This window comes from Zootermopsis nevadensis, unplaced genomic scaffold (assembly GCF_977971745.1).
Source record: "Zootermopsis nevadensis isolate Lab colony 2312 unplaced genomic scaffold, Znev_1.0 Znev_ptg000023l, whole genome shotgun sequence".
NCBI lineage: Eukaryota > Metazoa > Arthropoda > Insecta > Blattodea > Termopsidae > Zootermopsis > Zootermopsis nevadensis.
Genome location: NW_028259155.1, coordinates 4,671,850 through 4,699,102, shown reverse-complemented (window position 1 = coordinate 4,699,102; position 27,253 = coordinate 4,671,850). Strand labels below are relative to the sequence as shown.

Sequence of the window (27,253 nt, the reverse complement as noted above, 5' to 3'; positions counted from 1 at the left end):
AATTCATCACACTCTGTAAAAAAAATCTAATCAAAACAATATACAATACACCTTCAAATTTACAAAGAAACATTCTATTAACAATAAATTATTTTGAAACGATGAATATATATGTCACTCGTCTTCTGATGGATATGTATTGAAAAATTTGTTAAATGTGTGTTCTATCGACTGGTGTAGAAAGCCTCTAAATTTTTAACGAAAGTAATTAATATTGGCGTTGTCAGGGTAAATTAATATAAGCCCATAAATTACAAGACAAATATCATTGCTATTTTACAGCACTTATTCATTTGACATGTAATTTATCAAAACTATCACTTCACACTTGTCTAATAAGGAAGGAAATACTTCGGAAATCCCATTACAATTATTGTCGGTTATGACAATATAAACTCACATATTGAACCTACATTTTAAAATAAGTTACATGGTTTAATTACGAAATTATTAATATTATTTAAATTATAATTATTTCAAATTTGAATTCTGGTACTTTATCGATAGAAAAATATTTTTGTTATAATTTTATAATTGTCTCCAAGGAAATATATTTTTGTTTGATAAAATCTTAAGTTTATCATCGTCTTCAGCCAGATACACATAATAGGACAAAATGGGGCACGTCAAGAACGTAGGCATCAGTGAGGATCAAGTGGTCTCACTGAAGCGCCACTATCGGTAACAAGGAGTACTTCTTTCCCACGTACCACAGTTTTGCAGTGGTACTTGGAGCAGACATGTTGATTCTGGAGTGTTATTGTGAAGTGTCAGCCAGGGCTTCTTACTGTTTGGAAACGGGTCATGGAAAAACATTTATTCAGAACTTATTTTTATAAAAAAAATAAGAAATTTACAACCTTACTCGAAAACCGCATTGTTTAAACGGTGAAGTCGGAAAATAAAAATATATAATTTAATTTTATCCAGAACTTAAGATATGAAAATTATATTCAACAAATGACGTATTCCAGATATTTTATTATTCTGACACGAAAGCATATTAACTTGAAACTTCAGCCTGGTATAGACTCTCTGGTGCATCGTTATTCATAGGTAAATTGCAGCTGTCACAAAGCCCGTTTAGCGAATCAGTACCAAACAACCAAACTACGTTACTACGGTAACCAGTTGACGCAGCTGATTGCCCGAGAAGATTTTATTCATTGTAATCGCCGCGAAAGTCTCAAATCCTATATCAGTAGCAAATATTAAATAAATATTTAATTCCATTGCTACGAACAAACCGGCTAGCTATTTTATTGGTTATTTTTTTTAGGCTAAGACAGACTTCGTTGTGTGCTGATATTTGTAGAAACTGACAATACATTACAATAAATATAAAATAAACACCTGCAAAATAAATTATTAAGGTAGATGTAGGATAAGGGATATTTCGCCCTATCTTGAAGTTTACCGACATGCTAGCTACAGAAATAACCTCAGATCTCGCTTTGGATTCAGTATCTATCCATATGATCTCATCGTAAGACTGACATAGTCCTGGTAACTAGATACGTTCTTGTTATGCATTTTATCGTAATATTACGAACGTAATATTTATTGATTTTATTTAAATTTTTTTTAATTTCCTTTTTTTTACAGAATCTAATCATCTATAATATTAGTTTTTGACATACGTTTAAGCGGTTTTGGACATTACCAAATCTGCGTTTGTAACATGTCATTGACAGAGTGACAGTTGAACTTCACGTAATAATAAATCCTAACTATAATCTGGTAGCGCTCAAAATGTCGCATTTCTACCACCGCACTCCTAACCCCATCCCGTTCATTTAACGGTGACTGCTCGCATCGGCTCGAAATCTATAAACGATGTTTCCAATCCATGTTTTGTACAGATATCATATCATATCATATGTTTATTTGTAATTTATCGCCCTAAAATATTATTACTAAGCCCATGAAAATTACGACAAATCATTGTTTTATTAAATTAAAATTATTACATATGTAGAAAAAAAGCCTTTTAAAGTTTGACTGTGAATATTTCTTTCCATCTTAATCCCTCATACGTTTTCTTACGTTCTTTATTTCATAATTTTATCTCGTTCCTTAATTAATTCATTCGTATTATATCTACATGTATTTCCCACTCTCCACAACTCAATTTTCGTATCCTTTACATTTCCCGCGTCATAACACTTTGCCTGCAGTCTTAATAAACTACACTATCGATTGTCTGGGTTCAATAGCCCCTACACAGTGTTCGCCAATCGCTTCGAATTCGTTAGACAAGATTTAAATAATCATCAATGCATCACGTAAAGATGACGGCTCTGTATAACCAACTGACTATTTTGAACCCAGAATTTCCACACAAATCAACGTTGCAACGCCAGAAAAGTCTTACATTCGTGATCGAACCAGATGTAACGTGTAACGCGAACCATTTTGAAGGCTTAAAAAAAAAGTATGTTTATGTTTGCGGTGATTTACGCATGGTGATATTGTCTCAAAGGTATTATGGTCGAAACGGCTATAATGCATAGTGAGACATTTACGTCTGCACGTTCCAGAAGAATTCCATCTGGAGGATTACTTATGGTTTTTTCCACTCGAAACAGCGTCACTAGTCCAACCACTTCATTTTGCTACACGTAAGTTATTTCCTCTGTACGCCCGTCACCAAATTTGTTTACAACAAATTGGTGATCGCTTACAGCAAAAGAACATTTTCCCCAAGTGAGTAAATAAACAATCCGGAACTCATCAACTGAAGAGCATAGCTAAGTAATAATTGTATGTGTTGTCTGATACAGGCTTATGGCAGAGTTCAGTGACTTTTATTATCCGCGGCACGACTTAAGTTTTCAGTTACACGCGGCATCATACAACAGAATTTCTCTTAACGAAAAGGGAACACAAGACTATATAGGCATAAATGTGTCTGCATATAAATCTTTGCCCTATATGAACGCACGCATATATATATATTATTAATGTATTTAAGGGCCAAATAAATTGTCATTCCATTATGGACGCTGTTGGTTTACGTGTGCCGGCGAGGCAAATAAGAGAATTTTCTACTTTTAGTGTGAGCAGTGCACTAAGGCATAGTCCTTCAGCGAGGTGCGTCACCACTGCAAATGACGTATGTAAATCTTTGGACGTATTTAGCATAAACTTTGTCTCCCTTGAGCGAACGTTCTCAACAAGGGAAATGATCTAGCTTCGTTATCTGTCTTTTTATATTTTTTAAAGTTTTACAATTATATTAGTGTTCCCTAGGTGGATTATTTGTTTTTATTTATATTTCTTCATTTATTTTGCTCTGTGTTAATATTGTTTCTATTTTGGGTTTGCCTGTACTTGGCAGTTATATTTAATACTGTACATGTATAAGTTTAGTTAATCTGTTTGTGTAATATTATCCATTATTATTTCACTATTATTGTATATATTATCAGTGTTTGCCTGTTATTGGCTTCTTGCTGTTGGCAAACACGTAAATAAATTAATTGAATTGAATTGAATAAAATACACATTTTGAATAAAAATGTCGGTGGTAAACATGTACGTGTCTCAAATTCTATCGCGAAGTATAAGATGGTATTTTTCGCTGTTTAGGGAAATAGTGTTTATTCTGAAATATCCAGGATCGATCTTTAAATATCAAAATATAAGTTTCTGAAGTTAATAATGTTTGTTCTCGTACAACACAACCAATATGGATTTTATTTTAAAAAAAAAAATCAAGATTTCTTTACTTGAAGTTACTAATAATGAACAAGTTTACCACAAGCGAATTTGTCACACAAAAAAATGTACACGTTTATAAAATTACTGGCACTGGACATCGTGGGCTGTTCATATTGCGCACTGCAATTAACTGAAACCGAATGCAAAGAAGTCAGTACACCCATAAAATCGAAAATAGAATATTCTCTCCTCTGCTTATTCATACCATGCAGTTCTCGAAATAAACTCCATGGACTCATGCCGTTCTATCGCTTAGTCTGTCCGAAAGCAAGATTGGCAAATACATCCGATGCACCTGCACCCCAAACTTTTGCCGGGACACAAGTGTCCAGAAATTCAAACAACAGCATGACAGTAACAAAACACAACAGCCTAATTTATCACGTACATATTGGCATACTTTTGAAAACGTTTAGGCATATTTATTCTTTGAAGGAGCTAAAATTAAAACCAAGCTTCGCAATATAAATTTTAATCGTTAACCTATACGATTTTAATAACTGTCTACATTTAAGTTTTCGTCAGAACTCCGCTGTCTGTGATAATATATTTTATTTTTATTTAGTGTTCTGTCTGAGGACAGGTCCATATGAACAGGATCCTTCCATCCTTTTCTCGGACTAGGACCTGTTCATATACGTTCTTGGCAGATGATCCAGAAGTGGTTTGCCATTGCCTTCTTCTGTGTGTGAATGCCACGGAGAAACCGGGGAAGCCCCCGGAGGAAAACTCCGTGTTGCCTAGACCACGGCCTTGCCCAACACAAGTTATAAATTCGGGCACCGCTGGGAATCGAACCCGAGACCCCAGGATTACAAGGCCAGCGTTCTGACCGCTAGACCACAGTGGCTGTCTGTGATAATATAGGCGTAAAATTATTTTAAAACAAATTCGAGAAGTTATATTCTTTGGAGTACACCAAAATTCTTTATAAACTGACTTCGTATTCTTAAAGAAAAGGAGAGTGGTTCAGCGCCATAAAAGTAAACCCGGACTGTTTAAAAATTTATCGACTTCTGAACTTCTTTACGACACATTTCAAGACGAGACTCTTCCTTAGAATTGTCTTTAGGATATCCTTCGGCATCCTACATTTGTCCTTCTTCCTTTTGAGCGATATTTAACTCCCTGTAACCAAACTTCGTCTATATAATATTTAAAAAAAAAATCAGTCCGTACCTCAAAGAAAACACAACACCACCATTATAAAGATCAAATGGTTAATGCTTAATTAAAATACAAAATGAAGAGTTGCTGATTGTTAAAGCAGGTTGGAAATGTAATTGCCACTGGGAATTGAAGGGTTAATGGTACCTCTGTGACTACATTATCCTATAAACCGTACGAAGAAACGATTAGGTAATGTGAATGTACTCTAGCGTTCAGGTTTCTAGTTTTTATGTATTATATAAATGAATGATTATGCATACAAGGTTTTGAATTAAACTGAAACATGTAAATCACACTTTGCTGTATCTGTGTCTTAGGTTACATACAAATCCAGTAAAATTAATGCTCTTATCTGTAATGTTTAATTATTCATTCTACCATGAATTCTGTTAACCCTTTTTAATGTCTGACTACTATATAATTTCCCGTTAGTATCCTGTAATATTTCACAGTCCATTATTTTTTTGTAGCGAGTTCAAACAGTAAACGAAAATTAATTATTTTATTTTCGTTTACTAGAAACCGAGGTAGTTTTCCACCCGACTTATCCATTACGCAAGCTCTATATATTTTTCTCTTTCATCAGCTACAATCCAATATTACTAATGTACTCAACAGTTAAACAGAAAATTTACGAATTAATTATATAAATTTATATATATATGTAAATTTATAAGTTTTCAATACTAAATTATTAGTAACAAAAAATATTTTTGACTAATCAGTTACTGTCGTCAAAACAAATAGTTCTATAATTGTCACGTTTTAGTTTTTCATTTGCACAAAGTAATCTGAAATAATTTGATATTTAAATATCTATCTTATACGAAACTTCTGGATACAAGATCTAATGGCGCTAGTGTTGTCCCACATTTTTATTGTTGACTATAAAAAAAAATACATTCCGATATCGTATTCATAAGCTATTCATCATTAAATTACCAACATGTCTGTGCCTGTGTGATTCCAAAAAAGTGAAACATTTCGTTCGGAAACATAAAGAAAATTCGAAATAGCCCATTAAAGTTCGAAATGGCTAACCACTGAGAGGTCTCAGACAAGAAAACCATATACACAGTGTATATACAATAAATAAAATATCTATTAAATATATAAGCAAAGATAAAATTGTCATTTTATGCACAGTGCTGGCGTGTAATGTAAAAATAATACACACACACGATCGAGGCGTCAATGTCACATGCGTCGCAGAACATAAACACGCCACTGAAAGTGGGACACAAGCCAGGAAGGAGACCGCATCTCCGACAGTCGCCTGGCTAACCGAAAATGTTTAACGCAATATTGCTATTCGGAAAGAGAGTTACAAGAACCGTCTTCCTGCGCCAGAACTTGCTTCAAATGAGACATTCCATGCAGAAGACAGTAATTAAAAAAAGTAATTACTATTGTCCTATCGCGTTTTGTCTCGTTCCAAATTCTACGGACCGTGTAATAAAATGTCTTCGTCCAATTGTACACGCGATGAAACCCGAGAATGGATAAACCTATTTTACTACTGAAACATTTTAAGACAGATCGTAGTAAATTTTAATAATTTTAACAACCACAAATGTATAATATTAAACATTTAATTTATTTACCAAGAAAACAGGTGGTTCAATCGTTAGCATAAGAATGCGATATTTAAATCGAAAAACATCTTAACTTAGTTTACATTTGTTTAAATCTTGTCAGTCTAATCACAATAAAATTCCTATTAAATATTAAAATATTACTATAATTAACATTTAAATATTTAAAATATATTAAATTATGTTCTCTATCGAAATGTTCGATTTACATTAGATCATCACTTTTTACACAACATGTTTCAGTTCTAAAAGAACCATCTTCAGGTGTATACAATTATATAAACTTAAATATAATTTAATATATTTTAAATATTAATTATAGTAATATTTTAATATTTAATAGGAATTTTCTTGTGATTAGACTGACAAGATTTAAACAAATATATATTTATCACAATATGACGCAACTTTATCATCTTAGTTTACATTATATATAAAATATTTGTTTCATTCTGTTAATTTAATATTCTATTATAATAAAAGTTTAAAGCACAAACAATTAGTGTATATAATAGAAGTTGACATCGAATCTTTAATAATCGATTCTTAATTTATGCCAGCATAAGTTTTGACTTCGCACTGTAATCATAATCTAGGAGTACTCTTATGAGCATAGATGTTAGTATTGTAACTCATTTTGCAGAACAGACCTGTCAAATGTGTACTAATCTCTTTCGTATAAATAAATTAATTAGCGACCTGTAAACCTCTATTATCATTAAGCTGAAAACTTCGATACTCGGTTTAAGTAAGGTAAATGATTTGGGCTACATTCCCTTAGCGTGATCAAATTTCCAGAGATGATGATGATGAAATCACACCAAATTCACGAAAAATGGTCAATGATACAGAAAATATATTTGAATGTGTGTATGAGACACGTGTCTCAGTATGATATAAGTCGGATATTAAAAGCATACAAAGATTAGTTCCTACAGTGCAATGACACCGAAGAACCTAATTCACATAGTTTAAACCTAGATTAAATAAATACTAAATTTTTCTTAACCAAACTATATTATATACAGTAGACTCCGGTTAATTGGGCCATCGGTTAATCGGGGCAGCCGTTTATTTGGGACAAATCTTAAATAACAAACATTTTTAACTCTTTACGTAGAACTTCGCTTAATTAGGACAGCCGCTTAATTGGGCCAAAGTGTTCTAGTCCCGATGTGTCCCAATTAACCAGAATCATCTGTATTATTAAAATTCTTATCATTTATACACCTATTCTTATTTTCGTGTTATGTCTTAATTGGTCACTTGGTTTTCGATTAAGTAGTCTAATGATAAATAAATTAACTTTTGTAAAAAAAAATTATAATACATTTACGATATTACATTAGATTTTGTAAATGCTGTAAATGTTTGGGATTAATGTTTTTTATTGAGTGTCTATGATTAATGATTTTTCATTGAGAAAATACCGGATTCCAGATGACCTTGAACACAAAAGTCGCGTAAACACTGAGAGAACTTCATATCCTGGAAAGACTAAATACAGAATCGACAGAATTACGTTAGACTTCTCGGAATTTGCCTCAAATTCCGTCTTTAGGTGACCGAAAGACCACTCATCATTATTTACTCTTAACTTCGTGACGATGGATGAAATTGCACTCGGGAGGTTTTGAATGCTAGACTGGTTTAATAACCACCACGTAACCGGGGTGACTAGACTTCCGACCCAGTGCTTAAAATATCCCGGGTTCGATTCCAACAGTCACTAATAATATTAGAACGTAGACGTATATAATAAATACGCCAGAATAATGACAATCACTTATCTGAGGTAAAGGTTACAGTCAACTCAAAATACATCGTTTATGTAATGGACAATGTCCAACAATATTCGTACCAAGAACCAACTTCTGGACAAAAGTGTAGGAAACCTAATAGAATTTCACTTTGATTTCATAGAGTTTATCTCAACATGATAAAATAGGATATACAGTATTATGAGAGGTGATTCAGAATTCGGTAACTTAAAGAAAGACGCCAACATGTCTGCCTAATCTAAAGAAAAACGTTTCACGACTTTTCTGAGTCGAGCGATGAATTCTGACGAAAGAAGACAGCTAGAAGGCTGCATGCGTCTCGCTGTTTTAGCCGTGTTCCCTCGTGGTGGAGTGAAAATCACGTTTGTGCGTTGTACGTGTTACTTTCTTATAAGTTGTGTTCGCGTAAATTCTAATAAATACACGGTGAGCACAAAAGTACTTCACACTTTAAAAAAATTACACAGACTTCACACCTATACCATTCTAATTTACTATAAGAATAATATTTTTTTTTATAAAAGTAGATTGAATTTTGCACACCTTACCGTTTCGAAGTAATAATTAATACTATAATTCTTTCACTTCTACGTTAAAAATATTGGTAGATTTTACTCGAAAATACAGTGGTTTAGTGTCTGATATCAAAAAATGTAACTAAATTAACAGCTGTGATTTAACATCGCCAGCGATAAACGACGAAACAGAAGTTTGATTTTTTGTTACAATAATTTATTTACCGTCTATACACAAACTTAAAAATGTTGTTAAAATTACTTAAAATTACAACATTTTTTCATTAAATACTAGATCTTGTTACATTTTATATTGACGACATGTTTCGATGTGTATTACACCATCATCAGGTCTATCAATTTTAAAAACTGATAAAAACATTGATAAAAATTGATAAAATTGATAGACCTGATGATGGTGTAATACACATCGAAACATGTCGTCAATATAAAATGTAACAAGATCTAGTATTTAATGAAAAAATGTTGTAATTTTAACAACATTTTTAAGTTTGTGTATAGACGGTAAATAAATTATTGTATTAATAAACACAAACATGACGCAATTAAGATATAAATTGATTTTTTGTGTCACAACATACAACAACAACAAAAATGCAACAAACAATTATTATCCAGAATCTAGGGATTTTGTTTTTATCCATACCGATTTTAACTGTGGGCAGTAGATAATAATAAATGCATAAATTAAAGAGAATCGATTTAACAAATTTAATTAAGTTTCAGAAAATAAACTGGTACACTCCACAATACAATTAAGAATGCTGGCGAGTGCCAGAAAGCGGTTCATGCTATTCCCGTTTCGCAATAGCGCAACATGAAGCAAATATTACCCACATCCTAAAGTATTCCAAACATCAAATGCCAGGGTTAAATTTAGCAAACACTTTGCTGTTTCCACCACGCAAAATGTTTCTTCAGAATTTCGATATTTAATTCAGTTGCTCGAGAAATCCCACGACATTAATTTGGCTCACACATCCATTACCGCATTCGCCAGAGGCCACACTACTGAACTTTAGTAGGCATAAGCCATCGATTTCCTCCACGCCCTCCTCTTTTAAGATCCATGTCATTATCATACTCAAATGTAACTTTTCCAAATAATATTTATGTAGTCTTTATAATATTATTATTTAATTTAGAGACCGATTATAAAAAAACCACTACAAACATTTCACCCACGCAAGATCACGCTATACGCGACATACATTTACGAAACAACATTGAATGTGATAACAAAGTACAATTGATCTAGAAGAGGATAACTCTCCGATATTTAATGGACATCTGACGAAGGATTGCATTTAGAATAGTACATTTAAATTTATATCGATTATACATCTGAAGATGGTTCATTGAAAACCGAAACATGTCGTGAAAAAGATGTTGCTCTAATTGAAAATCGAACATTTCGATAGGAGGAGCATCATTTTAATATATTTTAAATATTTTAAATATTGAATGTTAATTGTAGTAATAATATTTTAATATTTAATAAAATATTTTATTGTGATTAGACGGTTAAAATTAAACAATTATAAACAAAGGGAATAAATTTAAGCATGACGATGGAAGCGGTATGTTCATATTTGGACGGTACACGTAGAACTATCACAAGTCCGAAATTTAGGTATGGACAGTTATTGAATCGTGTTTAATACAAAACATCTGATAATTTTAAATTCCTCACAGAAGACGGTTACTAATTTTTATCACGTAAACCACCTCGACGCTGTGGTGTTTTTATATGGGATAGGTCGCATTATATCCTTGAGTTATTCTACAGAAAAATTATTTTCCCCAAATCACAAATATCATAAGTACTTGTTATTCAGAACACAAATTAAATTGCATAATTATGCTATAATATCTTTACAAGACGAAGTATACAGTAAATGTATTACGCGTGGGGTTAGGTACATTACATATGTAAAACGCATTTTTATAAGTTATATGCGAATAAAATGACACAAATACCTTCAACTGGTATACAACATTTCTCTTTAATACAGTATTTCTATTTCTAAAGACATTAAACTTCGAAAGGAGTGTGCTGTTAGTGTGTTGCGTATTTTTGTATTCACAGAGATGATTTTTAGAGTTATTTCAAGTTCCCCAGAAGGGCGATACGTTTTTAAGTGACAGAGCGCGACTGAAGTCTTCATGGCTTGCGTGCGTGTGTGGGTGGGTGAAGAAGGCAAAATGACTCCTTACAGCTCACAAAGAACCAGTCACGCTAAAAGTATTTTTAGCTGTAATGTCGACGCTGGTCACACCACGCCGTCATTCACAGTCAAAGCTTGAAGTTAACTTCGTCTCGATTATAAAGGACGTCAAATTAAAACACAATACGACAAACCATTTTAATTTTGGGAGTTATATTCATTATTTAAGCATAATTCTCGTTTGTCTTCCTCAGTATCTCTATATAAAACACCAGCGCCACTGCGAATAAGCACGATGTCTTGAGAGGTTCATGGAAAAGTGAAATTAAGGCTCCATGTCTCCCTTACTCATCTCCAGTCAGTGGCGAAGTCGAAATTTGACCACCTAAGCCTGGTATTACCCACTGAATACCAGGAATGTTTGGTTCAGAATCAGTTGAACTTTGTGGTGTAATCAAAAAGTGAGAGTGGAACCACGGTTCCGGAGAATTTGACGTAAATACTTCTATACGGAAAGGAAGTTTATATATTGGCGTTATTCTAAATATTTCCTTTATACCCGCTTTACAATTGAGATAAGTTTGATTAAGACTTTGCTTATTCAATTTGAATTAGTTACGCTTAAGATGGGTTTGTGGTAGCTGAATGTAATGTAAAGTAATGTATTTTAATATAATGTAATGTAATGATATGTAATGTAATGTAATGATATGTAATGTAATGTAATGATATGTAATGTAATGTAATGATATGTAATGTAATGTAATGTAATGTAATGATATGTAATGTAATGTAATGATATGTAATGTAATGTAATGATATGTAATGTAATGTAATGTAATGATATGTAATGTAATGTAATGATATGTAATGTAATGTAATGATATGTAATGTAATGTAATGTAATGTAATGATATGTAATGTAATGTAATGTAACGTTTCCTAGGTAACAACAATGCCGAGTAAACACGACGTTCCCTAGGTAACCAGGTTACACTTTTTTGCCGAATGACCCTTCATTATAGACGTATTTACGTCAAAACTGTCCTTACTGGAAATGGCAAAGTACTTAGACGGTCCCGGCCTAAGTCTTGGTTGGCTACGCCTTGCTAAAAGTATTTATCTCAGTTTTCAGTTGCGGGTATCATGAACTACTGTCGAATAGATAAGATATTTAAATGACTTCAGTCACTATCAGTACAATCTTTCCAGAACTGCGCCTTCAACAGAACGAAAACTTCATGACGTCATGAAGCATACAGCAATTTAGTTTCCGGGCTATACCCAGAAATTATACCATACTTCCTTTACCGACGTTTCAGAGATACTTTTTGCCTCTAACATAAAACAACTTAACAAGGGCACGTTATTAATTTTTACAAGTTATTATTATTATTAGTGTTCTGTCTGACGACAGGTCCATATGAACAGGATCCTTCGATCCTTTTCTCGGACTGGGACCTGTTCATATACGTTCTTGGCAGATGATCCAGAAGTGGTTTGCCATTGCCTTCTTCTGTGTGTGAATGGAGTAATTGTTGGGATGCCACGGAGGAAAACTCCGTGTTGCCTAGACCACGGCCTTGCCCAACACAAGTTATAAATTCGGGCACCGCCGAGAATCGAACCCGAGACCCCAGGATTACAAGGCCAGCGTTCTAACCACTAGACATGAATAAAAATAAAAACATATGAATCTTCCTTATCTAAAAATCTTTGTGCCAACTGGCGAGTACACATTTTGAAATCAAGACTATAGCTTGACATCTTGTATGCTCCTGTCCACAATGTCAAATGCACGCTAATTCTAATTTAATGACAACACGAGGACAGTTCACAGCGATATCTGCTTCCATCCGCCAACATCTCACATCTTCACGTGACTTTCCTAGACTCAGACCGAAACTGTGTTTTATTCCTAACCTATAAAAATAAACACTTGGTCATGTCCGTTTCTAGATGAAGTCATCGGACACATGCGGAGTGTTCATACGTACGCAATGTAGAAAACACTTCGAAACAAATTAATTGGCTAAATGCGCAGACAGGTAAATCTCGTTATGCGCATAGTTTGTTTTTCTCATATAACCAGAACGTGTCATATGGAAAATTTATAACAATCTGCATTTTGATGTTAAACTGGCGCCAGAATTCTTTGATGCTAAGTTTATAATTTCCACATTCCTTGATAAAGCTGTAGAACGTTTTACGCAGGCTTTTAAATTTAGCCGCGGATATGATACTGACGATCAAATTAGAATAAATTAATATAATATTACCTAAAATTATAAGCTGTTACTTTTTCTTTTAAATATCAAACATTAACCTCATCACCTACTTTGTCTTTCAGTGTAACAGAATAACTTTCACACAGATTCATTACGACACATGCAACAATTTATTTAATTTATTTTGAATCTAACATCCTGGAATAAATCTACTTCAGTTTACTTTGTATTTATAATCGTATTTCTCATCGGGAGTCCCACTCACAATTCCTACTGTCCGTGTGCCAAGTTTGAAACAGTGCCATCTTGTCGAACATGGTCATAACGGAACATGTGCAGATAATCGATTCTGCACGTCACGTTATTAACAAGGGAGACTGACATATGAGACAGTTTGTATATTCACACAAACAGCATACAACTCTGATTAGTTTACATTAACATAAATTAAACTCGTGTTAAAAATATAACGAAGTGCGTAAGCGATTTACTATTGCAGATATTAATATAGCACGAGAATAAAGAAAATATTAAGAAATGAATATGGATTATTATAGTGCAGATGTTACATTATCAGTAGGTCTGATAGACTTAAAACAGAAATTTCCGAAGTATAACAAATAAGCCCGATGCGATTAAAGAGGATAAATATCCAGGTTCAAAAACTCTAAACAAATTTTAAATATATTTATTCGAAATTTCTTTCATTACTAAATATAACAACAAACTAACTAACTAACTAACTAGATGGCTTACCGAACCCGAAGGTTCATCACCGAATTAACCAAAGCCCTCCACCGGACCCTGTCCTGGGCCAACAAAATCCAGTTTCCTTCAACTCCTATCTCCCATACATCCCGCCTGAGATTATCCTCCCATCTACGTCTAGGTCTCCCCAGCGGTCTCTTCCCTTCAGGTTTCCCAACCAGTACCCGGTGCACACCTCGTCCCATCCATGCGCGCTAAATGACCAGCCCATCTCATTCTTCTCGACTTAATCACCCTCACAATACTGGGGGAGCAGTACAGATTTTTAAGCTCGTCATTGTGCAGTTTTCTCCAGACCCCATCGTCTTCTCTCCTAGGCCCAAATATCCTCCTCAACACCCGATTCTCAAACACCTGCAATCTGTGTTCCTTCCTCTGAGTGAGAGACCATGTTTCGCACCCATACAAAACAACAGGCAAAATTTTTGTTTTAAATATTTTAATCTTCAGGTTTTTAGAAATCAGATGGGAAGCCAAAATATTCTGAACTGAGAAGTAGCAAGCATTTCCAGAATTTAATCTCTTCCTAACTTCCTCATGAGTGTCATTTTCATTTGTTATTGTTTTTCCCAGATATTTGAACTTTGTAACCCTTTCAAAGGACTTATTAGCCACCCTAAGATAATTTTGCCCGCCTGTCTTCTGATGACGAGATACTAGCATGTACTTAGTATAACAACCAATGAATAACGTATCTCGAAGAAAGTCGAAAATACAGCGACCTATAATAAGGTATTCCTACTACTTTCAACAGTTAGCAAGGAGGGTCTGAGTAAAATCCCAAAAGTCTGTCTATAGCTAGTCGATTTTCGGGTTAAAATTCCAAAATGAAATCCCCTCTAAATAAGAATGTGTTCTGCCAAACATCACAGAGCCCTTTCTATGTGTGTGTAAACACCGTAAATTAGGCATGACGTAAACTATTAGTCGTAAAGACCTCAATAACATTTCCTAGTATTAACTACAAAAACAAATCATCATCTTACGAACCTCAAGAAACGCGAACCATCTCACTGAATAAATTAGATTAAATATTTTACCTTCACGTAAAATTAAGCTAATTTGTCATAAATAACATCCACTACAATTTAAACCAAACTCGTTTTGCTTTATTGGAATGTACTGAATCTTTAAAACTTAGTCGATTAAAATATAACAGTACAAAGATTTTCTTGCTCTGTTAGAGGAATATAAATATATTTTATCCCCTGTCAATGAGTCCTAATTTATTTATTTAGTGTTCTGTCTGACGACAGGTCCATATGAACAGGATCCTTCCATCCTTTTCTCGGACTGGGACCTGTTCATATACGTTCTTGGCAGATGATCCAGAAGTGGTTTGCCATTGCCTTCTTCTGTGTGTGAATGGAGTAATTGTTGGGATGCCACGGAGAAACCGGGGAAGCCCCCGGAGGAAAACTCCGTGTTGCCTATACCACGGCCTTGCCCAACACAAGTTATAAATTCGGGCACCGCCGGGAATCGAACCCGAGACCCCAGGATTACAAGGCCAGCGTTCTAACCGCTAGACCACCGTGGCTGGTTAAGAGTCCTAATACCCCTACTAAATTAAATTCCTAAGTTGTGTATCTTTTATTACGTCAAGAATTTTCTAATCGAAACTTATAATTATTCAAATATAATTTCAGTAATTGTAGGAAGTTAAAATAGTTGAATCTCTTATATTGATAAAGATACGTCTATACAAATGCCAACGACTACCTACAATATTAAAAAAAAATTCAGGATATATATGCATTATATATTATTTTAGAAAATCGTATTATATTTAATGCACTGAGAATCTACAGGATTTCATGATTAAATTTATTTTGTTACAACTGTGAATACTTCTCGCAAACTTGCAAACGCACGCAATGCACTAGGAAATGTTTGAGACTGGACAAAACGGCGAAGAGACAGAAAGTCAGGAAAATTTCAATAACAATTAGAACAAGGGCATAAACATGTCACGGTGCAGACTTACAATGGACTGTAGAAACGACAAGAATGAAACAGAGAAAAAAGTGTCGGAAATGATCCGGAGAGGAAACGAATTACAGGATAAAAGAGAGAAGCGAAACAAAGACTGGAAATGAACGGGCTTCCAACAACAACCAAACCTTCCTCAGTCTAAAGTTTTAGTCACATACTATCGGAAACTACGAACGTCACAGACTGATAATCCCTAAAAGTTCATAGCCCCTTGCGTAAAAACTCTATAAAATACGAAAAAAAAGTTTCGGACTACTTTTTGTCATAGACAGAAAATATGACCACTGCTTTCACTTTCTCGCAAACTTACAGAATTAGTTTCTACAAATCACAACAATCTGTATCTATAGTATTCATTACATTCAGTCTCAAAACTCAGTAGCCCTATTATTATATTTTTTCCTTTCTAAACATATATACAATATTTTTGCGTTTATCGGCAGAGAGAGATAAAAACTGTTCCTACATCTCTTGTGGTTTGGCTCAGTAACAAGATTTACGAGGCGCGTCCTCAAAGTAAGTTTCCCACTCGTCCCACAGCTAGCAAACCTTATATTGCGCGAAGCGACTGTGCGTACGTGATAGAGCAATGACGTAGCATGGCGCATGCACTAACGGCACTTCCCGCGTTCTCACAGTAGCATCGTTGCAGCTGTTGAAGATGGAGGTTCTTATTCCAGCTCCCGCCGACTGTGAAGTGCGGTCAGTGATAACGCTAGGCCGCACACGGCTCGACGGACAGCAAGTCTCCTGCAGGAGTTCAGCTGGGAGGTGTTTAATCATTCACCCTACAGCCCGGACCTCGCTCCCAGTGATTTCCATCTTTTCCTACACCTCAAGAAATTCCTGTCCGGTCAGCGTCAGCGTTTTGAGAATGACAGAGAGGCGGAGATGGTTGTCACACAGTGGTTCCAATCCCAGGCGGCAGACTTCTACGACACAGGTATTCAAAAGTTGGTCCCACGGTATGACAAATGTCTCAATTCCGGTGGCGAATATGTTGAAAAATAGCTGGACACTTGCTGTATCTGTTGCAATAAATATTTCCATGAAATTGTGTTTTGTTTCTGTAAACGGCCCCAGGGAAACTTACTTTAAGGACGAGCCTCGTATATACCTGAACACTACTTAAAAGTATATTATAAACAATCCGTAACAGAGACTTACCAATTCTTCGATTCACACAATTCACTTTTCCGCAATACGTAACTTCGCAGCTCAGAAACCAAAATTCACTTCTGAATGTATCGTACCTAGGCACACAGATTACTCATTATGCACCCTGGTCAGTCAGAGTACAGTATTCGGGACGAATCTGTGCATTCTACGCCCGCCAGAAGTAAATAACAACATGAACAGAACTGCGGGAGGTCTAGCAGACAAGGAACCATAATCCGTCAATACTACAAACATTTTGTAGCTTAAATGCGTCATGTTTGTGTTGATTAAATATATATTTATTTTCACAGTCTATACACAAACGTTGTAATTAAATGATGTTGTTAAAATTATATAATATTAAAACATTATGTAGTATAAAATATTATATATTATCATTTAATTACAACGTTTGTGTATAGACTGTGAAAATAAATATATATTTAATCAAACATTATTTCTTAGCGACAGAACTTTCTATTAATAGCTGTCTTATTTACTATCTAGATAATACATTTGGTTTATTTTCATTCTACCCTCAACCCAGATGTACGCAACACGCACAGTTCGGCCCCGGCATTCGTACATTATATTACTATTAGAGGTTCACTCTACCCGACGCGACAAGGCGTATTGCGCCTGCAGATCTCCGGTTATACTACCCGCCTTGTTGCAGTGTCGGAGAAGATGCCGCTCTAGCACGGCGAAATTCTAGAAACACACGTACTTACGTAATCGAAAATGTGAAGCTGTCTCAAGCTGACGCCGCGGGCGATCGGAATCTCGTATATTAACTTTGAAACTACAAAAACATGATTGATCAGATGGTCGCTTCGGCGGCTGTAACCTCGGGAAAATAGCCTTTAGTACCCACACCGAGAGGACGGCAGAGCATTTGTGATTGCGAACACAAAAATATTCTAGATGATGTGTGTCTTCTGGGTTGTAGCGCCGTACAGTCTGGTAGAAGTTTACCGACGTTTCAGAGGTACTTACTCCCTCTTATTTATTTATTTAGTGTTCTGTCTGACGACAGGTCCATATGAACAGGATCCTTCCATCCTTTTCTCGGACTGGGACCTGTTCATATACGTTCTTGGCAGATGATCCAGAAGTGGTTTGCCATTGCCTTCTTCTGTGTGTAAATGGAGTAATTGTTGGGATGCCACGGAGAAACCGGGAAAGCCCCCGGAGGAAAACTCCGTGTTGCCTAGACCACGGCCTTGCCCAACACAAGTTATAAATTCGGGCACCGCCGGGAATAGAACCCGAGACCTCTATCAGGAGTAAATCTCATTGCCTTTTGATTAAGGCCAATGTTCTGTAAATAATAAATGGAATCCACAACTTTTCTAATGCCAGACCACAATGCTGTTGTCACTCGCCTATGAAGCAATTAAACACAGTTTCTTCAGACATCACATAATTAAATGATTTGCGAACGATTTTTAAAAAAACCGAAATGTATGTTATCGCTAAATTCACAAAAGGGTTTTAAAATACAGGACCTTACATCAGAAATTACAGTAATAAACTAAATACAGCACGCACTGCACATATACCGCAAGTAAACATTTAAAAAAAACATTAATATTTTTTAAAAAGTATTCACCAACTCACTCCTCAAGTCACAAAGACGCATACATGCACTCAATAAATTGACTCTAACCTAAAATTGTTTAACGCGAAATCTTACTGATTTAATTAAGAATCGTCATATTTATTTCTTTAAAATATCTTGGCTTTATTAAATAAGGCATAGGCTCAAATTTCGTAAAGATTCACAGAACAGATATACAGGACAAGTAGAGTCTGACGTTTATTTAAATTCTAGTCAACTGACAGATGACGTCACAGCAAATGGACTTTCTAAATTGAGTCAGAATTCGAGAGGGATGTCGTCTCATCGGGAATGCGTCATTCAACGCATATCTCTAGGGAATCACGCAGTCTAAGTATTAAGTTCTGTTATATATGAGCACTTCTACTCATCAAAAGCCTACTGTCTTCGTGTTTTAATCTCTCTGAAACTAAATTCACAGAACTCAACAACTTTAAATAATACAATAGCAGCAACGCCATTAACAAGTTACGAAACGATAACATGAAAAACATTTTAAATTCTCACGGCTTTGAGATTGCAGATATTTCAGATTGCGTTAAATCGTAGGTAGAAACCATCGTTTCGAATAAAAATATTCATTCCATTTTCAGGGCCTGTAGAGAGACAGTAGATTTGTTTGACACATTATTAACCTAAGGTTTCTGTCAATGGAGAACATCTTCAGCAAAAAGAGACTTAACACAGCAAACAAACCAGTCACTTTTATGACTAAATAGCATTTATTTATATTTTATTTTTCCAGACGGGTCTTAGCCCTACAATTAAATATTTGTAGATAAGCTAAAATACCGTGTACACCTTTTGTTAGTAATCAATCACGATTTTAATCGGTTCTTTAATGCATGATATGACTTAATCCTGACATTAGATAATATTACAGCTACGTATTTTTTATAAAATATGAAATCAAACATATAACCACTGAGGATATTGTAGTGCAAATATTGTACACTATTATGCAGTGTGAAGGGTATTAGAAAAAATATAGTTATATATACGGACGCCATTTTAAATCCCAAAGTAAAAAAAAAAAAGTTTACCAGCAAATTCTCACCAATCCATGTATTTTCGTTCTAATTGTATAATTAATTGGTCTGTTCTTACTTCATGTCTCTGCCTTTAGTTGTCAATAAAACTTTATTTCGAGCCTATTTTATTTTTAAACATGAAACGAATACTTACGAACATCACACTACTCGCTATTAAATTAAGAGTTTGTAAGACTTGAGGTTCTCACAGCGGTGAGTATGAAGATATCCGTCTTCTGGGTTGTTGCGCTGTGTAGTCTGGTCGATGTTAACCAACGTTTCAGAGGTCATACTGCCTCCGTCATCAGGGCGATGAGTATGAAGATTTCCGTCTTCTGGGTTGTTGCGCTGTGTAGTCTGGTCGATGTTAACCAACGTTTCAGAGGTCATACTGCCTCCATAATCAGGGCGATGAGTATGAAGATTCCTGTCTTCTGGGTTGTTGCGCTGTGTAGTCTGGTCGATGTTAACCAACGTTTCAGAGGTCATACTGCCTCCGTCATCAGAGTATGAAGATTTCTGTCTTCTGGGTTGTTGCGCTGTGTAGTCTGGTCGATGTTAACCAACGTTTCAGAGGTCATACTGCCTCCGTCATCAGGGCGATGAGTATGAAGATTTCCGTCTTCTGGGTTGTTGCGCTGTGTAGTCTGGTCGATGTTAACCAACGTTTCAGAGGTCATACTGCCTCCGTCATCAGGGCGATGAGTATGAAGATTTCCGTCTTCTGGGTTGTTGCGCTGTGTAGTCTGGTCGATGTTAACCAACGTTTCAGAGGTCATACTGCCTCCATAATCAGGGCGATGAGTATGAAGATTCCTGTCTTCTGGGTTGTTGCGCTGTGTAGTCTGGTCGATGTTAACCAACGTTTCAGAGGTCATACTGCCTCCGTCATCAGAGTATGAAGATTTCTGTCTTCTGCGTTGTTGCGCTGTGTAGTCTGGTCGATGTTAACCAACGTTTCAGAGGTCATACTGCCTCTGTCATCAGGCGATGAGTATGAAGATTTCCGTCTTCTGGGTTGTTGCGCTGTGTAGTCTGGTCGATGTTAACCAACGTTTCAGAGGTCATACTGCCTCCGTCATCAGGGCGATGAGTATGAAGATTTCTGTCTTCTGGGTTGCGCTGTGTAGTCTGGTCGATGTTAACCAACGTTTCAGAGGTCATACTGCCTCCGTCATCAGGGCGATGAATATATTCATCGCCCTGATGACGGAGGCAGTATGACCTCTGAAACGTTGGTTAACATCGACCAGACTACACAGCGCAATAACCCAGAAGGCGGATATCTTCAAATTAAGAGTTGTTTGAAAAGTTAAGATGCAGCTTTTAAATTTTATTTTTAAGTTCAAAGTGTCTAGAGTATCATACTAGCTTTCTAGTGAGGTGTAAGACGTCACGTAAAATCGGAAAGATTCGGTTATAAACGCCAATTCATTAAATTCTACGTTATCGTAAAACTAATACTTTTAATTCCGAAGAGACACAAACTTTATAAAATCCCACATCTTCAGTAGATAAATGTAGGCGAATATGCGCACTGCAGATAAAATGAACATCTGTGACGCAGTGGAATTCTATGGAATAGTGTCAAATCTGTTGGCTGCTCTGATGAAGTTTTACGACTGTGGTGGAATGAGATCTGATGTCTTCCCTACTTCATTTTCGTGGAAATCTGTATTACGACGTATTTATTAAATGGAAACGTTATTTTTGTTCCGCTCGTGTATTTAACTTGCAGAACAAAGAACTTGCACTCTTAATAATGCACGATTGATATTGGATACCAATATCAATGCCATATATATATATATATATATATATATATATATATATATATCAATAAAATTCGTGGGTGATTGAAGTTCATTATTTCATTGTAGCATTGTCACCAAATTTTAAAATTAATATAATCTTGTAAGCCTTGAGGCGTTATGATCACTCATGTGAACAGCAGATATTATATTTGATGATTATAATAAGAATTTTAATTAAGTCTATGTAATCAATTCAATGATATTTAGTAGATAACTTCTGTTTTGAAGCAGAAAAATAATATCCGGAGTGTTTAAATACAGTGAATAAAATAAAATATATTTGGCTGTCTATTCATCATTATCATCCTCAGGGATTAGGCATTAATGCCTGTTCCGGCTTCAAATTTATCTTACTGGCTGTCTATTTTGTTGAGTAAATTAAACATTCCTTGATTCTTGCTGCTTTAGTAAAAGTGACGTATTTAACCGATGTTCATTCTTTACAGGGATAAAAACAGCATAAAGACAAGATATTATTTTAACTCTTATTATTTGTGTTGTATACGAGTTAATTTAATTCGGTAAACATCAAACTAGTCCTGTAATTAATCAAAAGACAATGACTGTCTTATCTATATATCTTAACTAAACAAAAAGTCTGATTTTTTAGACGTGTTCTTAATTATATTCATATTTTACTAAGTTCCACTGCTGTTTACAGAAACACTGTCCCAACACAACCCCACAATACGCGATATTTATCGATATTCAAAATCAAAGTCGCCAAAAACTGAGTCTGATATAGGCTAAAGTCATCATAATGTTCCGTAAAATATTTCAATGGGAATTACAAGTATACTTCCCTTCACGAGAATGTAGCAACAAAGCAGATACTTCAGGATGTTTTGGAAATAAATTGTGTTCCGGCTCGATACGTTGATGGCACTATGAATCTTGGCTTTTGGTCCTGTTCCTGAACATTTCGAGTCCACTGCCCTTCTTCAGCTATCCTACTACACTACAAATCCGGTTTCGTAATTCAACTACCCATTGGCATAATTTATTAAACGAGGTCTCTTTTTAAATTTTCGTAAATTCAATAATTCAGCTACTGTAAAATTTTGCCTTACAAAATACCGTTAGGAGCCAAAAATTCTTTCTACAAGGTACCATAAACTACAAACAATTAACTGCATTCATGTGTTCACAGAAAATTTTTAATTTGAGAAACTAAGATTCCGTGCTATACCACCATTTACTGTTCAAACAAGAGCATTTAATCAGTATTTTTATAACTACTGAAACAGTCTTTATCGAATAACATCGCAGAAAAAAGTAAACAAAACCCAGTCTTCTCTTTCGTCACGTAATTGCATTTTCGCTCGAAGTGATAATTATTTTTTAGCCCTCAATTTCAAAGTTTAAACAATCTTACAGGAATTCAAGCAAATTGTGAAAAGATAATGAATGTCGAATAAGTCTTTTGCTAAAAATACCAGGAACAAACACATGTGGGAATCCAACTACTACTTCAGTAATTCTAATAAATATAAATTATTATATTTGTCATCAGTATCTACAACGATTAACACACCTGCTTCCTAATCGGGATATCATGGGTTCAAGTCTTGGCCCGAAAATGACTATTCGTACGTAGGTTATCAAAATTTTATTTCATAAAAATAACAAATTAAGCAAATTCCGGGATATCAGACATTTCAAACAAATTATAAACACTTCCTTTTAACCCACCGTTCACAAATAACATAAGAACTCGAAAATCGTTAAAGATATTCAATAAAATTTTTACAAAAACTATTTATTCCTTCTGAAATTTAGGACGATTTAAGACTCGCAAAAGGTACAGAAAATAACTATATTAAGAGACCTTGGCTTTAAGGCCAATTAAGCTTCACAGACATTGACACAAGCCTGGAATTAAATTATAGAATGTCACGTGTCTAATTACGTCTTATGTTGAAGCTAATTTACTTTCGGAAAAAACATACTGACATAATTATACCAAGACGTAATAGCTAAAATAATAATTAAGTACGTTTAATTAATTTTCCAAATACCTTAACCTAACTCCCAGTTGATTTTAAGTCAAATCACATTTTTTACGAGTTTTAAATAGCCAGTCAATCCATCCTCTTCGTGTTAGATCGATGTCAATATTAAATCTATGCAAAAAATCTTCTCTGAGAAGCTAAAAATACCTCCTCAGTTAGTCAAGAAATATTTCGCCTCTCACAGAACGCGATCAACAGTTAAGGTTCTACTTTATTTACGAAATAGTGCACAATACGTCCAAGAAATGGGGGCCGAATAAATAAGTTTCTAGTGCAAAAACAATAAGACACTAATATATTCAAGCTTTACAGCTCATGAAAATCGCATTTCAAGCCACACTCTAAAATAACTTCGACTGTCTGTAAGTGTAAACAAACCGAGGAATTCTTTCGACTAAATTTGTAACATAGAACAACATTTTACAGAAACACCCGGATGAGTCAAAAGAGATAAATTCTTTAAACTATTTCAAATAAGTCTCAATTATATATTATTATTTAGTGTTCTGTCAGACGACAGGTCCATATGAACAGGATCCTTCCATCCTTTTCTCGGACTGGGACCTGTTCATATACGTTCTTGGCAGATGATCCAGAAGTGGTTTGCCATTGCCTTCTTCTGTGTGTGAATGGAGTAATTGTTGGGATGCCACGGAGGAAAACTCCGTGTTGCCTAGACCACGGCCTTGCCCAACACAAGTTGTAAATTCGGGCACCGCCGGGAATCGAACCCGAGACCCCCAGGATTACAAGGCTAGCGTTCTAACCGCTAGACCACCTCATCTTATTATTATTTAGTGTTCTGTCTGACGACAGGTCCATATGAACAGGATCCTTCCATCCTTTTCTCGGACTGCGACCTGTTCATATACGTTCTTGGCAGATGATCCAGAAGTGGTTTGCCATTGCCTTCTTCTGTGTGTGAATGGAGTAATTGTTGGGATGCCACGGAGGAAAACTCCGTGTTGCCTAGACCACGGCCTTGCCCAACACAAGTTATAAATTCGGGCACCGCCGGGAATCGAACCCGAGACCCTCAGGATTACAAGTCCAGCGTTCTAACCGCTAGACCACCGTGAGATCTCAATTATATACGATTAAATATTAATAAACAATTCAATTTCGCTTAATAAAATTAGTAAAAGCCTAGGATATGAAAATTAAATCATGAATAACAACCATAAAATCTCTTATTATATTATCTACGTCTATGTTCCCCTGTATGTTTCTGAATCCTTAACTGGATGCATGCCTAAGTAAAATTTTATAAAGTAACTTTTGCAATTACTCAAACCACACGTATCGCTAAGTTAAGCTGCCATACGTTTAGCGTTCCTGATTAATTTTAAATCTTAGAGCTACCAGCCCTACTTCACGGACACTTAAAAAAAATGATTTTACAGACTTACGACGGTCAACTTAGATAATATCTACATCTTGCGTCACCTTATTCAAAAACCTTGTGAATAAATGAGCTTCACGTTACTTGTCACCAACTAAAATGACAGGGCACGAAGTTGGAAAAGTAACTACAAAGCATTTCAGCAGCGCTTGTATAATATTCAAGTATTCGAACTTATTTAAGTTGTTATTTGCGTGTATTATACAGTAACTGAGTTAAGAATCCTACTGCCGCCAAAGTTTCGTTAACTTCAAAGTTTTAAAATTGTCATTTAGACTATATAAACACTTTCTAGCTAGAATAACAATAAACAATTCACTCCTTTACTGGAGCCGTTAATCCAGAAACTTTTAAACGCAAAGAAAATAGATCGAGTCTTGGTCGACTTCGATCCATAGACCCCTCATCTGAAATTAAACACGAAATGCGAGAGTGTCGAACCCACGACTGAATGGATATAAATCGTTTGCCATTACGGATTCGATTACTATTAAAAATATCAATGACTCCATGCATGTACTTCGAAAAGAGGGCATCTGCTTTATAAATACCATAGCTTTTTTACATCAAAGAAATATTCTATTTAACAGACGAAGCTATTTTAAGATTTAAACGTCCACACATTCCATTTGGCCTTTTATACATATAAATATACCGCCCCTTTATTGTTATGGGTACATACCATACATTTATTATGTACGACAATAAACAAAAGTCAACAAATTTTCAGTCGAAATATGATTGTTCCCAATCTACGCAATAATTAGGTTAGAATTTATTATAAACGGATACTTTAAAAAGTACAGAGTATTGAAATTACAGTGTACACACACTGAAAAGGAATATTTCCGTTTATTTTTAAACATAAATATCGTTATATTCGATGCATCTTTACTTTGAATGGGGAATCATGTATTTGCTTTGATAGTAACATCACAAAGACAAGTCCTTAAATTATAACCTTCCAAGTTATAACGATGTAGCAATTTTAGTTCCAATTTCTTATGTTGTAAAGTCTGCACGTGTACCCAATTTATATTCTACTATCATAAAAAATCTCCTTTAAACTGTACACTTAATAGAGTGACCTAAAAAAATCACGCAACCCACATTAAAATACTTATTGAAGGTTATAAACTCAGTACAATTCGATTAATATCGCACAATATCGCTGTGACTATACGAGTTCCCACGCAGGTGACGTCATGTTGTAACCTGTTCGCACTGGTCCGTCAGTTGTTTTTAAACAGTCGAAGTGCAAGGACATTTTTTTTTTCACAGTTGCAACGACTGTTCATTGAATACGTAAGATTTCATTCTTACTTGTCATAATGAGTAAAAGGTTACATTTTCCGATTCTCTCGTGGTAAACAAATCAATATAGAAAGAATGCAGGATATAAATAGTCCCATTTGACTTCCTGTGTTATGTGACGATCGTTTGGACCATGTCCGACCGCTCTGGATATTTTAAACACGAACATAACCTTATTTTTTTTTCGTTCTCTGATTATAATGTAACATAGTTTTTTGGACAAACAGGACACATGTTAAGAATGGGTTACGAAACTTTTTGATCTCTCTGTGCTAGTTATATTGTGAGGAATTTCTTACCTTTATCGTCTTGTTCTGTAATCTGAGGCCGTTCAGCGTATTGATAGCTTTCTCTGCATCCTCTGGTCGGTGGTAGTTCACGAATCCATACCCCAAGCTTTGACCTGAAAGCACGAATACATTTCCTGTTATGGCTATCCATACAAAAAAATTCATAATTACTTATCCCCAAATCTCTCTCTTTGTATTTCACTAAGAATTCATGGAAACACCACCACTGTACATACAAACGTGTGCAAGTTCTAACCTCAATTTAGGTTATATTATCAAGGTTACTCAGTATCCGTATCAGGTAGTTCTTTGCACGGGAGTGAAGAACAATGTTATCAATCACTGCGCACCCATCTCCGCGCAATTTTCTATAATGCTACCTGGCCGTTCCGTTCCGTGCACCGTCCGACCAGTCCGTGCCGAATGCATCTGTCTACACCACTAGCGATGTCAGCTAGCAAGAAATGTAGTTAGTACAAGGAATAAGAATCTCACAAATATGGTCTTAAATTTCCTACGCACTAAAAGGTAAGTTAAATCAAACAGATAAATCAGGTAACAAGTTAATCAGTAGCAACATACATTAACTAATGGTTTTTTTTTGAAATTGAGTAACCAGTGAACAAATCTGTGGTGTAAGACTTGAG

At 35.2% G+C, this 27,253-nt stretch overlaps 1 protein-coding gene across 5 annotated transcripts in view; it reads right to left on the bottom strand.

Moving 5' to 3' along the window:
* LOC110831257 (ELAV-like protein 1) overlaps positions 1–27,253 on the bottom strand; it is a 114,421-nt gene that overhangs the window by 16,229 nt on the left and 70,939 nt on the right. For all 5 annotated transcript variants that reach the window (XM_022067040.2, XM_022067047.2, XM_087354443.1 and 2 more), the window contains one exon: positions 26,616–26,719. In XM_022067040.2, coding sequence (XP_021922732.1) covers positions 26,616–26,719 — 104 coding nt within the window. The remainder of the gene's footprint in view (positions 1–26,615; positions 26,720–27,253) is intronic.